The following is a 15,602-nucleotide window of genomic DNA, read 5'->3' on the forward strand; positions in this document are numbered from 1 at the left end:
TGTAGTCGGCGAAATTTTAAAGTGGGTAGTTTAATAAATTTAAGTATTTTCTCGTATAAGATATTCTTAAGTTTTGGTAACATTTTTGTTGCTCTACGTTGTATATTTTCAATACTATCAATGTCTTTAATTTAAGTTGACCACCATACGCTACTAGCGTATTTTAGGTGTCGTCTAACGATAAACTTGAATAACAATCGGAAGCTTCTATTATCTCGATAATTAAACGATCGTCCTAGTAATAAAATAATATTGTTGTCTTTATTTATTTGGTTTTGTATGTGTTCATCAAATCTTAGTTTTGTGTCTATTGTTACTCAAACATCTTTTTCATTTGCAACGCTATCTAGGAAAACTTGGCCTCCTTTATATTTTTGCATAGTATAGGAACTTGTTTCTGGTTTTTGTTGTTGATATCGGCAATACTTTGAACGTGTAAGGGTGAAACTTTAACAACCATATTCGGCTCCTTTTGAAAAGTGTATATCTTTTAAAAGAATTTACTGATCAGCCTTGGTGGATATCTCACGATATATATTTGTATCATCTGCGAACAAGAAGATGTTGGAGTCCACACATTTTGGTAAGTCATTTATGAACACCACTAATAGGATGGGTCTTGCAACTGATCCCTGGGGGATGCTACTGGTGACGTCGTACCATTTGGCATATTTCCCATAGATTTGTACTATTTGTTTACGGTTGCTTAAAAAGTTCTGTACCCATTTACATGTTTATGGGCTAATACCTTATCTTCTCATTTTATCGTGTGAAGCTAGTTTTTTATATCTCCTTTCTTAAATAATTCTACAATATGAACAACATATGTATATGGTTTAAACCAACACACACCAACGCTCGATCACTGGTGTGCACGATCATATCAAATTTACTATGCAACGAATGCGTTCCATTCCGTACCTTTGAATTCATATTGACTACATTGTTGCAATTTATTATATATCAATTATCAGTTATATCGTGTCTGTTTTTAACGAAGCGACCGATAAGGCAATGAGGGCACATTATATGTACAGTAGTAATAGAGACGCGTAATGCCATCTAATTATCATGGTATTATGCTTTGATGATATATATTTGGAAAAGAAAAATATACTCGAGCATTATACGTTATATTTTATTAATACATGCATATATATTTCAAAGTATGTTCCATTGGTGATACAATAATTGAACTCTGATTTATAATCAATAAATACGTAACATCACAAAGTCCAATTTTAAATTATTTGTTCACAAAAATACAGCAAAACGTGTACAATGTGTATGCTAAAATCCATGCCAACCACCATACACGCCATGTGCACCAGCTATTCTTAAACTAAAACTTCCAGCACCATCCATATCCTACATTCCAGGACGGCCTACTATTCCTGCATACCCAAAACCATGCCCTCCTGTCATCGGGCCACCAAAGTGACCAAAAGCTCCCATACCTCCGCCTCCGGGCATTGGCCCGGATCCCCCGAAAGCAATTCCTCCCCCGTGACCTCCTCCAAAACCCCCACCAAAGACACCCGCCATTCCTCCGCCTCCACCTAAACCACCATGAGGTCCCATTCCTCCCATACTTCCACTACCGGGCATGGTACCTAATCCGCCGAAACCAACTCCAGAACTACTATATGGCCCCATTCCTCCAAAAGCCCCGATTCCACCCATTCCTCCTAAGCCTCCAGGCATAGCACCATGTCCACCAAAGCCCGCAGTTCCCCCACCAAATCCTCCTCCAACGCCTAGACCAGAACTACTGAATGGCCCCATTCCTCCAATAGCCCCGGGTCCACCCATTCCTCCTAAGCCTCCAGACATAGCACCATGTCCACCAAAGCCCGCACTTCCCCCACCAAATCCTCCTCCAACGCCTAGACCAGAACTACTGAATGGCCCCATTCCTCCAATTGACCCAGGTCCACCCATTCCTCCTAATCCTCCAGACAAAGCACCATGTCCACCAAAGCCCGAAATTCCCCCACCAAGTCCTCCCCCAACGCCTAGACCAGAACTACTGTACGACCCCATTCCTCCAAAAGCTCCGGGTCCACTCATTCCTCCTAAGCCTCCAGGTATAGCACCATGTCCACCGATTCCGCCACCAAGTCCTCCTCCAACGCCTAGACCAGAAGAACTGAATGACCCCATTCCTCCAACGGATCCAGGTCCACCCATGCCTCCGAAATCCCCTCCGGGCATTGAACCGTGTCCACCAAAGCCACCGATTTCTCCACCTAGTCCACCACCTAGGCCTGGACCAGAACCACCAAATGGCCCCATTCCTCCAACGGACGTTGCTCCTCCAATGCCGGGCATTGAGCCGGATCCACCGAAGCCACCAATTCCTCCAAGTCCACCACCGATGCCCTGACTAGAACCGCTATATGGCCCCATTACTCCAACAGAGCCCGCTCCTCCAAATGAGCCGGGGCCTCCAAATCCACCAATTCCTCCTCCTCCTCCACCACCGCCAGTACCACCTCCAATACCTGAGTCTGGTCCATATCCGCCAATTGGTCCACGGTCAAAACTTGGGCCGCTTCTGAAAGTGTCTCTTTGTTCAAATCCACCTCCCATTCCACCACTGCCACCAACACCAATACCACCTCCTAAACCTGAGTCTGGTCCAAATCCACCAATAGGTCCCCGCTCAAAACTTGGGCTTCCTCTGAGAGTTTCTCTGTTCTCAAATCCACCTCCCATTCCGCCGTCATTGCGGTCGTTATTCGTGTAAACAGGTCCACCAAATCCATTCGAGTCGGGTCGTTGACGATCAAAACTGGACGAGTCGAATCCTGATGCGAAAGACGGTGCCCTGTCAGAAGATCCAGAACTCCTGCCATCATTACGATTGAGTTCGCCTGGTACATAGTCACTACAACAATATATACACTTTTTAAAAAACTATAGACATAGACATTAAAGAAACCAGCAAAACTCATCAAAACTTTCGATCAGCCTTAAAGTATAATGGACGAGACGTATAATACAGCCCAAGCATAGATTTGGTCATAATACTCTTCGAAGTACATGTTAATTAACCACCATATAATCGGAAAGATGTGTTTATAAATTTTCATTTTGCATATTAAGTCTGGGTTTGCGTTTAGCCGAAATTCGACTGCACATTTGCTAAAAAATCATCGAGTCAGAAACATGTTTGATTGAGTCCCAAAATTTGGTTCCAATTTAAGGCATAAATATTTATGTGCTTAATAATTTTAAACGCGTCCTTTTCATTTTTCAAAGGACTTCCTTTTTGTCAAAGAAATGTCGAATATCATTCTTACAAAAGCATATTTTATTTAAATTGAATACGTGTATTATGTTCATCAATCTTCATTAAATAACTAACTAAATTTTGAGGTATCAACGTCAATTGAAAAAAAAAAAGAAATCAATGAAAGCTGTGCATGTTAATTTCATTTTTCTTAGGCTATTTGCATATTGGCCGTGCCCTGGGAAATGGGGGTTTAATGCATGTGCGTAAAGCGTCGTCCCAAATAAGCCTGTGAAGACCGCACAGGCTAATCAGGAGCGAAACTTTCCGCTTTTATAGTATTTTTCGTTTTCAGAGAATATCTTCTTAGCAAAAAATCCAGTTAAGGCGGAAAGTGTCGTGCCTGATAAGCGTGTGCGGACTGCACAGACTAATCTGGGACGACACTTTATACACATGCATTAAACCTGTTTTTCAAAGAGCAAGGCCGTACGCTTTAAGTGAAATTTTAGCTGCGTCTCATTGAGGCATCAAGCTATGCTTTTTTCGTCTCTGGTATTTGCGTTGAATAAAAAAAAATATGTGAAAGGCGTAAACGCGAAATTAGATTACACCTTCTGAATAAACATCTAAAACAATTATACAGAAAAAAATCCTTGTTTTACAATTTGCATTTTGATTAGATGGTTGGGGTCATTTCTGTGTACACTAAATACCCGGTACGTTTTTAACCGACTAAATATACGAATATAATGCCATAACTATTATTAGAAGCACTTAAATATTGCACACACCTGCTTCCGGTACGACTAGTGCCCCTTCCTTGCCCTGTTGCATGGCCAACGAGGATTCCACACAGTGTAAAGACACATAGCATTGACATCTGTAACACAATCAGGCATTGATAAAATGTATGTTAAGTGAGTATGATATACATAGAAATATGTAAGCATAATAATGCTGGACACCGTGGAACAGATATTTAACCCGTTATAACATATGGGAGGCATTATATTACTAAAACTGTGATACGATACCTCACAAACACGAATTGTTTCATCGTTACAGAGTTTAACTCTTTCAGTGCTGGAACCGAATTTTGAAGGCCTTTGCAAACAGTTTGGATCCTGATGAGACGCCACAGGCGTCTCATCAGGATCCAAACTGTTTGCTATTCTTATAGTATTCTTTGAAAAAAATCAAAGAAAACGCTAATTTTAGAAATTCAGCAGACGAGATTTTAGCAGACGACAAATTTCACAGCATGCAAAGGGATATACATGCATACAAGAGTTTGACGCGTGTCAAGTTTTACTTTATTCACATAACTATTCAGTTTTGACGTTTACCATATTTGTGTTGCTTAATCAGATACTTTTTGTCAAATGTCCTAAATAGTTTCTAAATAACACGGCTTATTTTGTGCTTTCCGGTGGTTTATAGAGAAATATCTGTAAAATAAAAGTGGTATTTCACTGTTTTAAACAGTGAAAAATAACAGTGAAAAATAACGATATTTTTCACTGTTAAACTGTGAAATGACGCTGCGCCACTCGTGAAAAGATTATTTTATATGATCACTCGTGAAATAAAATCGATATTCCGTCGAATCCAACAAATATCCTCTATGTAAATCTTTGAATCTGACGTTAAGGAAACAATAAGTTTGATATTAATAAAATATTACCTTTTGTCTCGGGGATAGAGCTTGGCCGAGATAATCGCCTTGTCCTTCTGGATTCTCTTCAACAAGAAGACAAACTTTACCTACTTAGAAAAAACCAATTTGATATTGCACAACGTTCTGTCAATCTTTAATGAGAGATCGAGCAATATATTAAGACATATGGTTTAAACGTGATCAATCTTAATATTTTTGTCTGAAATGCTAATTGTACAACTATGAATCTGCGTCACATGCGGCCTAAGGGATCGTTTATTGATATAAAACAAATGCGCTCGAAAGATCACACATATTTAAACAAATATGTTGATGTTGTGTTTTTGGTTAACTTTGATCAACTCATGATGCTCCACAAACAACTTAGATTTCATGGCGTGATTTGGAATACCTTAATCCGTATAAGTCAATAACTTAATTCTAAGCGTAGTGTTTAAAAAAAGTAAGTGACGTTGTTGTTTACATGTCAATATGAAAAAAAACACGATAATAATTGAAACCATTTGCTTATGAACGAGTGATCTGTCACTTTGTGTTTTGCTGTTGTTTCAGTTGTTGTTAATTCACAAGCATCCATCGTAAAAACATTATTGCGAAAGGTCTAGACGGATTAGTTATTTGTTGTACTTCGCGATGAATGCGCTGCAGAATTAAATACTGTTTTTAACCCATTTAAGCCTAGTGGACTCTCCCATCCTTCTAAATTGGATCAATTTATTTCCAAAATAAGGGATGTCTAGTATATTTTATCTCTATATTTAGAATATTTCGTACAGAAATTCTTATAAGGAACCAGTGTAGACCCAGATGAGGTCTACGGTGATTGCCAATGCATTTTTTTAGATGCTAGGCATAAATGGGTTGTTTTTTAACAATACGATGAACAGAAACTAGTGTTAGGGAGTCTCTAAAGATTACTTAACATGTGTAATAGTATATTTTTGACAATATCTTATTATTAAATATCCATATATGGTTTACAAAAATGCATGCAATGGCTTAGTCATACGATGTGAACTCTTTTTACATATTGATTGTGTAATTACTATTTTGTTTTTAAATTTAATTGCATTTTAATAAAATTTTAACATATGGTGCTAGGTGCTACGTAAGACATGTAAACATTTTCATGTACAAAAATATAAACGAAACATTCTTAATGATCATATATAAATTCATAGCTAGAGAGCAGCTAATTAATTGGTGATGTTAACAATGCAAACGGGTATTCATCGGAATGCGTTTCAATACGCTTATGAACGTTTGAAATATTGTTATAATCTTGACTTAAAGGTTTGTCTTATAGTATTTGACTTATTTCAAGCTGCCTAAGATGTCGTTTAATGCAAACGTGGTTTCTAATAATTTTCACTGTTCAAATCACCAATATTTTTGTGTATGATGCACCGCGCAAATATATATGTCTGACTAAGGGTGCACCACTCATAGATTCGTCTGCAATAGTCTTCGTATCATTATTTACTTGAAACAACCAGTTCTGGGAGTGTAAACATATTAAATCTCTATGGAATCAAATGACAACCTTTCTAGAGAAACAACAATTAAATGTTAAACTATCTCTCTTAGACATCAGTTTAGGGGTAAAGACCTTCAAAATACAAGAGGTTAATAACGCTGTGAATTACATAATTATATGAAATATTTTATATTCAGCATGAAATACAGAAAACAAATACCAACAATGAACTGTTTTATCAATTATTTAAAACTGAAGATTCAAATTGAATAAGAAATTGCCCTAAACAATGATACACTTTATATATTTGAACAAAAATGGAAACACATTAAACTTTCATAAACAAGTCTAGTATGCTTTCTACCCACTTTATGCAACCCATCCTTATTCATAATTATTCTGTTCTTTTTCTTTTTCAATCTTTTTTAAACACCCGAAGAAAAAATACATATTAACCCCTTTTTTTTAATCTTAAGGAAACCACATGGTAAAAAAATATATATTAGCATATCTTGTATAAAATGTCTGAACATTATTGCTGCTACATGGTATCATTTTGTTTTATGATCATATATATCTATACATTGTATGCCTTATGTTGAATAAAAAAGATAAGAATAATTATTTACTTGTTTATTGTATTTACACGTATTTGCGATAAAACATAATGTTTATATTAGAATTGTGTTATTGGACTTGTTTCAGTTTTTACAAAACTATACGAGTGTCAAATCTGCTCACTACAACTGACTCTGTGTCACGTTTTTACCGAAAACCCACTACATGTATTTGTAATGTAACACAAATATACGACACGGGCAAACACGTGAAATGTTAATAATTTTATGATATGTTTTGTTTGATAGCGGCATATAATTTGCCTAAATTAAATCGTGTTTTTACCAATACAATTTAACAGTACATTAAAACGTCATCCGTATAAGAAGCAAAGTGAAAATTGATTTTTCAACCAGCATAAAACCAGAACAGCCTGCGAGTAACTCGCAGTATGTTCAGGTTTTATGCTGTTTGCTGCTCAGCAGTATCTAAGGGTTGGAAATAAAGCCTTAAAAACTTGAATCTAGTAAGAACAGTCTTCAATTAAATATAACATTCGAAGGGACTACGAATGCATGAAAATATGTATCTTAGTGGTAAAGCGTTAAAACGTCATCCGTATACAACCATCATTTACCACCTTTTGCATACAGCATGCTACTTACAATTCAATGCAAGGAATGCATAGTTTTTTAATATTATATTCAAATTATTCGAATAACGAACAGTGCAAATTACATGTATTTTTATCTAAATGGATTCATGCTTATAACAATATGAACAAGTTTGAAAAGTGAAAAGACACTATTTAAGGTTTTATTTTTGGACTTTATATCGAAAGAGGATATAAATTTGCAGGTCATATAGGCATAGCTTAAAGTAACACATGCGTTAAAACTATCACCAAAAACATAATATAAGATAATGTTTAAAGTATGTATATTTTGTTAAATAATTATCAAAGGTTTGACATCCTAGATTGTACGATAAAAATAAATAACAATTTTTATTTTAATAAGTATCTCAACAATTATAAACCGTCACTTAAACAACACTACTTTTTAAAGACTCGAAAGTTGTACGCTACGGAACTGACGCAAAAGCCGATAAAAATGACAAAACATTTATCACCGCAGTGTTGTCGGGTTAAAATAAATGTATGTCTCATGTGTAAATACGTTTGAACGACTTCTCGGTAATAGTGCAATTATGATTGCGCTCAGGTCAGATGCTACAAATATATCATGACAGTGTGCAAGTTTGACCGTATTATAGATACTTAAAATGCACAGATCTTCCTTTTGATTGATTATTTTAAAATAAATAATGCCACAGAATATTAACTGCTTATTTAATCGTGTTTTATGTTTAACAAACTTCGCATCCGCAATCGTGATGAGACTAACGGGGAAAAGTGCCTGTCAATACTGAATTGATTTCTATTCTCCTACCGGTATTTTGCAGTAGATAAGTATGTTTATTCAATGTTCGTACTGACAAACCGTCCTTTTTACTGTCCGTCCGCAAAATTAATCACGTGTTTTCACACAAAAGTGCGTATGATATGCCCAATAAAGTGGTATACATATTTTAATGACTATATGATTATGCTGGACAATTTATTTGTTTAGGTCAAATCGATTTAATTATTTACTTATGTAGAAAAAGATGGGCTACCTAAACGTATTTTTTTAATTCAATATAATACATACAATGTATACATGTATATGATCATACAACAAAGTGATTGTAAAAAGCAATAAAGTTCGGACATTTTATATGCTAATATATATACTTTTTTTGGTTTTCTTAAGATTAAAAATAAACACACAAAAAAAAACAAAAAAAAACTGGTTTAATATGTTTTTTCTTTGGTTGTTTGTGATAGGGATTTTTTTTAAAGAGAAAAGAAAAGAACAACAGAAGAAAAGTTATGAACAATTATGAGTTGTATAAAGTGGGAATAAAAGCATACTGGACTTGTGTGTTTTGTTGTATATTCACAATGATCTTATAAGATTGAAAAAAAATATATACAAAAATATTTTAGAAAGATTAACTAACATTAGAGTGAAATGTATATAAGTGGACAAACATTATGAGAGTTTAATCCGATTCCATTTTTGTTCAAAGATTTGTAATGTGTCATTACTGAGGGCTATTTCTTTCTCGATTTGGATTTTTAGTTTAAGCAATTAAAATTTGGTACTTGTTTTTTGTACCTCATGTTAAAGATAAAATATTTCATCAATATAAGAATAAAATTCACAAAATTATTTCAGTCAATTGATTTCAATGAGTAAATTCCGAAACTTACATTTAAGGAAGATAGTTTAACGTTTTGTTGCTGTTGTTCAAGAAAAGATACTAATTGATTGCAAATAGGCTGGATGTGTTTACACTCCCAAAAAATATGTTCTATAGTTTCGATGTTTTCACCGCAGAAGTCACACAGATTTGAGTTAGATAATTTGCATTTAAAGAGATATTTAGTTGTAGCTATAATTCTACGGATGTATTTATATTGAAAATTTCTCAGTGTGCTTTGAATAGTTGCTTTATATGGCATTGTAAATATGTGTTTCCAATTAAGTTCATGTTCTCCGAAAAGGACTTGCCATTTATTTTTGGTTTTGGAGTTTTCTGTAGGGTTTTAATTTGTAGTGTGTAAAATATTTTATTCGTTTTGTTTTTTCTTCCATGTAGGTTTTCTACGAATGTTGTTTGAGTACATGGTGTATTATTTGTATTGATTTCAGATTTAATATGTATGGGTATGCTTTTGATAAGTGTATAGTACTTTATAAAATTATTTGAAGGTATTCCGTATGTGTAGCATATATCATCAAAAAAGTAGAAATCCTTAATTCTGTAGTCATATAATTGGTCGACATATTTAATGCTTCGTTCAAACCAATCTTTATAGAAAAACGTCTTATTGTTTGAAGTTGTCTTTATTGTTCCATAAAATAGTTTTACTGCTGGTTTGGGTTTCTATGTTATGAGTGACATCACTCCATGCTGATAGAACATCAGACAGAAATATGTTTTCGTTTGCAATTTCATGTAAGAAAGTATTGCTGATGTTACATTCAAAAAGTAAGGAGTCACCTTATTGTTTTAGGAATTTTCTGAAATAATAATTTCCATTTACTTGTATTGGTATTATCTAGGTATCTTTTAACCCAGCTACATTTGATTGCATTCAAGAATGAGTCAATGTTCGTTAATTGGATACCTCCATTTTCTACAGATTGAATTAACTGAGTTCGTTTTATTTTATCAGGCTTACCGTCCCATATGAAATTAAATATTACTAATTTTATATCGTTAATAACATAATTTTGTGGATTTGGTTGAACTGTTAATACATAAATAAATTAAGGAAGTGCAAACGTTTTCAATACTGTGTTTTTTCCGATTAGTGTAAGTTTACGGTGATGCCATGATTATAAGGAGTTTTTAAAATTCTGTAATTTAGGTAGTATGTTTTTAAGAACTGTATCCTTTTCATTATTTGTGAAAGTAATTCCTAACGTTGTGGCTTCATCGGATGTCCAATTAAATTTAATTTAATTTTTATATTGGACATTACTTTGTTTTAATTTACCTACTCGTAGCACAGTACATTTACTTTTGTTTAGTTTAAGACCCGATGTCATTCCGTAAAGGGTTAGCGACGCTATTAGGTTATGGAAAGAATCGTAATTGTCGTTTAAAAAATAAGTTGCATCGTCAGCAAATAGGGACTGTTTGATTTCTTCGTCAGGTTCTAGTGATATGCCTTTTATGTGTTTATTTGATTGGATATGATGTGATAGATACTCGATGCAAATAATAAATGGCGATGATGAGAGTGGACATCCTTGTCGAACCCCTCGTTCGATGTTAAAACTGTTTGAAAAGAAGCCATTGTTAATGATTATACTGTTAATATCGGTATAGAATAGTTTGACCCATTGAATGAGACTTTCACCAAAGTTCATATTTTCTAAGCAAGAGAACATAAATGAATGATCAAGCGAATCGAATGCCTTTTCAAAGTCTGCAAAGAATATTAGACCAGGATTAGTTGAATTGTTGGAATAGTTTATGCATTCTTGGATAAGACGAACGTTTTCACCAATGTAACGTCCTTTTATAAAACCAGATTGAGATTTTGAAATGATTGATAGTAATATTTTTTTTATTCTGTTTGCTATATTTTAGTTGCAATTTTATAATCATTGTTTAGTAAACTAATTGGGCGCCAGTTCGATAAGGATTCTAAGTTTTATCCAGGTTTTGGAATGAGTGATATTATACCTTGTTTTTGAAGCGTAGTTAGGTTTTCATTATTAAATGAATAGTTTAGTGAATTAATTAAATGTGTTTTGATATAATTCCAAAATATTTTATAAAACTCAATGGTGATGTCATCAGATCCTGGACTTTTGTTATTTTGCATTTCTTTTAGTGCTAATCCACATTCATATTCATTTAGTAATCCGTCACACAATAGTTTTTCTTCTTGATTTAAAGCGTGATGTGTATTTTTAAAAAGGGTGTTATTTTCAACATTTGTTCGTTTTCAGAGGGTTTCGAAAAATAAACGTTGTTCTTCTAGTATTTGAGTTCTGTTTGTTATATCTTTGCCATTGACTACTAATTTGTGTACAGTTTTTTGTTCACTTCTACGTTTTTCAATGTTTGCGAAGTATTTTGTATTTTTTTTTCATTGTGTTCAACATGCTGTGAACGCGCTCTTAGTATTATACCATTGAGATGTGTATGATAGATTCCATCTAATATTTGTTTTTTAATGTTATTTCATTTTCAATGTCGGTGGTATCATTTGTGTTTGTTTGATGCAATTGTTTTTCAAGGGTTTCAATGGTTTTGATGGTTTCAGTTTCAACTTTGTGTGTTTCTTTTTGTTTAAATGATGTGTATCTAAGTGTTGTGTTACGTATATTTCCTTTAATTACTTTCTATAAGGTGTTTGGGTTTGCATCTTTATTATTTTGAACTGTATTTAATATTTCCTGTTTTATTTGTGTTTGATATTGTGTACCTAATAAGATGCTGTTGTTAATTTTAAAGTATCCTGGGCCTCTTTCAGGTTGTATATTGTGCAGTTTAAGTTTAACTAGAGAGTGGTCAGTCATAAATCCTGGTTTTATGTAACAGGTGTCATTAATGTTGCAAAGAGACTCAGATATTAAATAATAGTATAATCTACAAAATATTGTTGGTTTTGTGTTTGAGTGCCAGGTGAATTTGCTTTCGTTTGGATATATTGTACGCCAGATGTCTATCATATTGTAGTTTTCAATTATGTTGTTTAAAATGTTTCTATTTTTAGGATGAGTATAAAGGTTTCTCTTCTTTTTATCTAATAATGGGTTAAGAACAGTATTGAAATCTTCACCGACTGTAATGTTTTAATCTTGGTTATTATTTATAAAGGATTGTAATGTTTCGTAAAAAGTTGAATCATCTATGTTAAGGCCGTAAACGTTGAATAATGTTGATTGTGTTTTGTGTATTTAAATATCTATACTTGCTTGTCTGCCAATTGTTATTTCGTTAAAGTTATCGACTGTGATCCCAATATTATTTTTTTATTAGAAAGGCAATGCCTTGTTTATTAGTATGTCGTCCACTGAGATAGATGTCTCCGTCCCATTCATCTTTTAAGGTTTGTGCTAATGTATGTGTCAAGTGACTTTTTTGTAATAGGCATATACTATTGTTTTTCGTCTAACCATTTGAAGATTTTTATGCGTTTATCTTTATTGTTTAGCCCTTTTACATTCAAAGTACATAATTTAATCATTTTAAGAGGTGGAGTGTGATGTAAATGATAATTCGTGTGTGCTTGTCCAGTTAGTTTCAATCTTAAAACATGTAGTTTGTTTCTATTATAAGACATAGGATGTCCATACATACAAACAAAAATAGGAAACAAAAAATAGGGATACAGAAAGATGAATATTCCATAGATATGAAAGAGTGAAAAGAAATAATCATAAAAGTGAGAAAAAAACACAATGAACCACTGGTCCCAACTAAAAAAAAAACAATTTAAACAGAGAAAAACATAAAAGTGAAAATGACAATGAGTGTAATGGTAGCTTGGCTAAACATTACAAAGATAAAAGAACATATGCAATCAGTGGATAGTTAATTTTTTCATTATCTTTCGAACAGTTATGTTAAAATTAAGAATTTTTGTAATATTTTTAAGTGCAGATATCAATCAATATAATGTTATTTAAATTTATTAAGTTGATTTATTTTTAAAATAACAAAAATGTATTAAAATTATGTTATTTCATTCGACGCATTTTTTAAATGCAGAAATAAACCAATTTAAAGTTAATACGAAATGAATAACTTTGTTTTATATATATAACAAAAAACAAACGTAATGAAACACTTTTAGAGTTCTTATGGAAGATTATTGTTCATTTCATGTGATCATAAGTTCTAAAAAAAAAATGTATAATTGTCATTTACAATTGACTATTTACAAATTATACATGAAATAGTAGCATTACACAAAAATCGATAACAATTGTTATGCGACTGTTGGTTTAAGTTATGTACAATTAAGTAGGCAACAAGAGATGTCAATGGTTTAAGTTATGTACAATTAAGTAGGCAACAAGAGATGTCGATCAGAAGCGGTAACAAATAAGATTTTTTCCAGATATTTTCAGATTAAACATGGAAAAATACACACAAGTTTCATGGATCAAAGCCTTAACAAATTAATGGCACCTTCTTTTAAGGATAAATATCTATAATTGAATTACAGATGCTTTATCAGGAGATTACTAAAACAGTTTTGCTTATGTTCCATAAACTCATAACATAAACATAGTTTAGGTATAAGTATGATATGCCAGTTGCTGTAATAAACAGTATTTTAAATAGTTTTGTAATCAATAACTCAAAATGCAGAAGTAACAATTTGTATTTCTTTTGCATGTTCACATCAAACCTTAAACTTGACACAATTTAATTTGGATTATTAAATGTAAATATTAGTTTGTTTGTCTAAATGCCATAATGCTAGCACATAAGATAGTGTTTTGTTGAATAAATATAGTAATATAATCAATTACTCATACATAAATTAGTAATTTGTAGAATAAATATAGTTATATTACCATTTATTCATACAAGTGAAGAATGATTTTTAGAACGTATGCTGAAGTTTTAATAAAAATTGTGTTATACCTAGAATTTGATAATTTTTGGTATTTAGCTATAACCATCTGTTAGGGAAAGAAAAATGGAATAAAAATCATTGGTCAACAGTGTTGTTAAGTTTTAATTCGCACTTGAACAATAAGCCTTTTTCAGCATAAGAACATTTCGCAAATAAGTCACTATTATTGAGTACAATATTGAGGAAACTGTTGAAAACATCATCTATTTCTCTCAATATATGTATAATACTGATTTACTTTGACAGGAATTTTATTTTAACATATATCAACTGAATAATGCTTTTTATTAAATTTTTAACAAAAACAAAAACAACAGAATTTCACATATATAAATTAATGAAATGCATATAAGTCATTTTTATTTTAACATGACTTCCCATACCTAGATTTTGTCAAAATTTACCCAACAGTTTTATTAGTCATGAACTAATGCAAAGATACAAGTAAACAAAGGTCAATAGTGTCGTTTGTTCACAACTGCAGGTAAACTGCATGTTATACAATGCAAGTTAAAACAAACAACAAGTGGAAACAATTTACATGGTACAGTACAAACTCATATTAGTACAAGTACACTGTATGCGAGTGTAAAGGTATATTTACATTTAAATGCAAACACAGGTTATTTCTAGCAAGATCAGTAAACGTATGTTAATACAGCATCCAAATAAAACAAAACATATACAAAACATTTAAAGGGGCTTACCAACGTTATTAATTGTTATGTTGAAATGACTTTCCCAATGTATTTCTGTATGTCAAGGCGCAAATTGATTTACATTTAAGTGAAAACTAAAATAATGTGTAGCAAGAGCAAAAAAAAAAGTTTCTATGACACCAAACAAAAACCAAGATCAATATAACACATTTAAAGGGGCATATTAATGGTATTATCTGTAATTCTTGACATGCCTTGATCAATGTATTGCTGTATGCAAATTCAAATATAGATTTAAATATAATAAAAATACAAATAATTAATAATTCTTATCGAGATAATTACAGGTTGTTTAATTAAGTATTCAACTAAAAACACGAATACAATTCACTTAGAGATACTACAGGAGACAATTATGACGTATATGATAAATAATCATTAACATCCTCAACGAACTTCGTTAACTATCTAATATGATGTTTTGAAATAACAATAATATTTTAGTTGTTTATACGCCAGTGTAATGTAATAATACTGAAATCAGTGTTTTGTTTTTAAATCTACAATGACTCACATATTCAAAAGTACTTAATTCATTTTAAGAACATACGCGGTAGTTTTAAATATATTTTATTACGTATAGCATTATTTTTGATAGATCCATCTTAAGCTGATATAAAAATGAATAAAAATCGAGGATGACAGGTGCATTTATTATTTTTTATTTATTTAGCTTTGAATGAAACGACTATTTTAACGTGTGAGTATGCCAT

General features: G+C 32.5%; 1 protein-coding gene across 1 annotated transcript; it reads right to left on the reverse strand.

Moving 5' to 3' along the window:
• Positions 1 to 1,124: 1,124 nt before the first annotated feature.
• LOC127862254 (uncharacterized) lies at positions 1,125 to 5,036 on the reverse strand. Its single transcript, XM_052401310.1, has 3 exons — positions 4,923 to 5,036; positions 4,030 to 4,118; positions 1,125 to 2,890 (listed from the first exon to the last, which is right to left on the reverse strand). The coding sequence occupies exons 2-3, from the start codon at positions 4,116 to 4,118 to the stop codon at positions 1,369 to 1,371; spliced, it is 1,611 nt and encodes a 536-aa protein (XP_052257270.1). The 5' UTR covers positions 4,923 to 5,036; the 3' UTR covers positions 1,125 to 1,368.
• Positions 5,037 to 15,602: the final 10,566 nt, after the last annotated feature.

Source organism: Dreissena polymorpha, chromosome 16 (genome assembly GCF_020536995.1).
Source record: "Dreissena polymorpha isolate Duluth1 chromosome 16, UMN_Dpol_1.0, whole genome shotgun sequence".
NCBI classification, from domain to species: Eukaryota; Metazoa; Mollusca; class Bivalvia; order Myida; family Dreissenidae; genus Dreissena; species Dreissena polymorpha.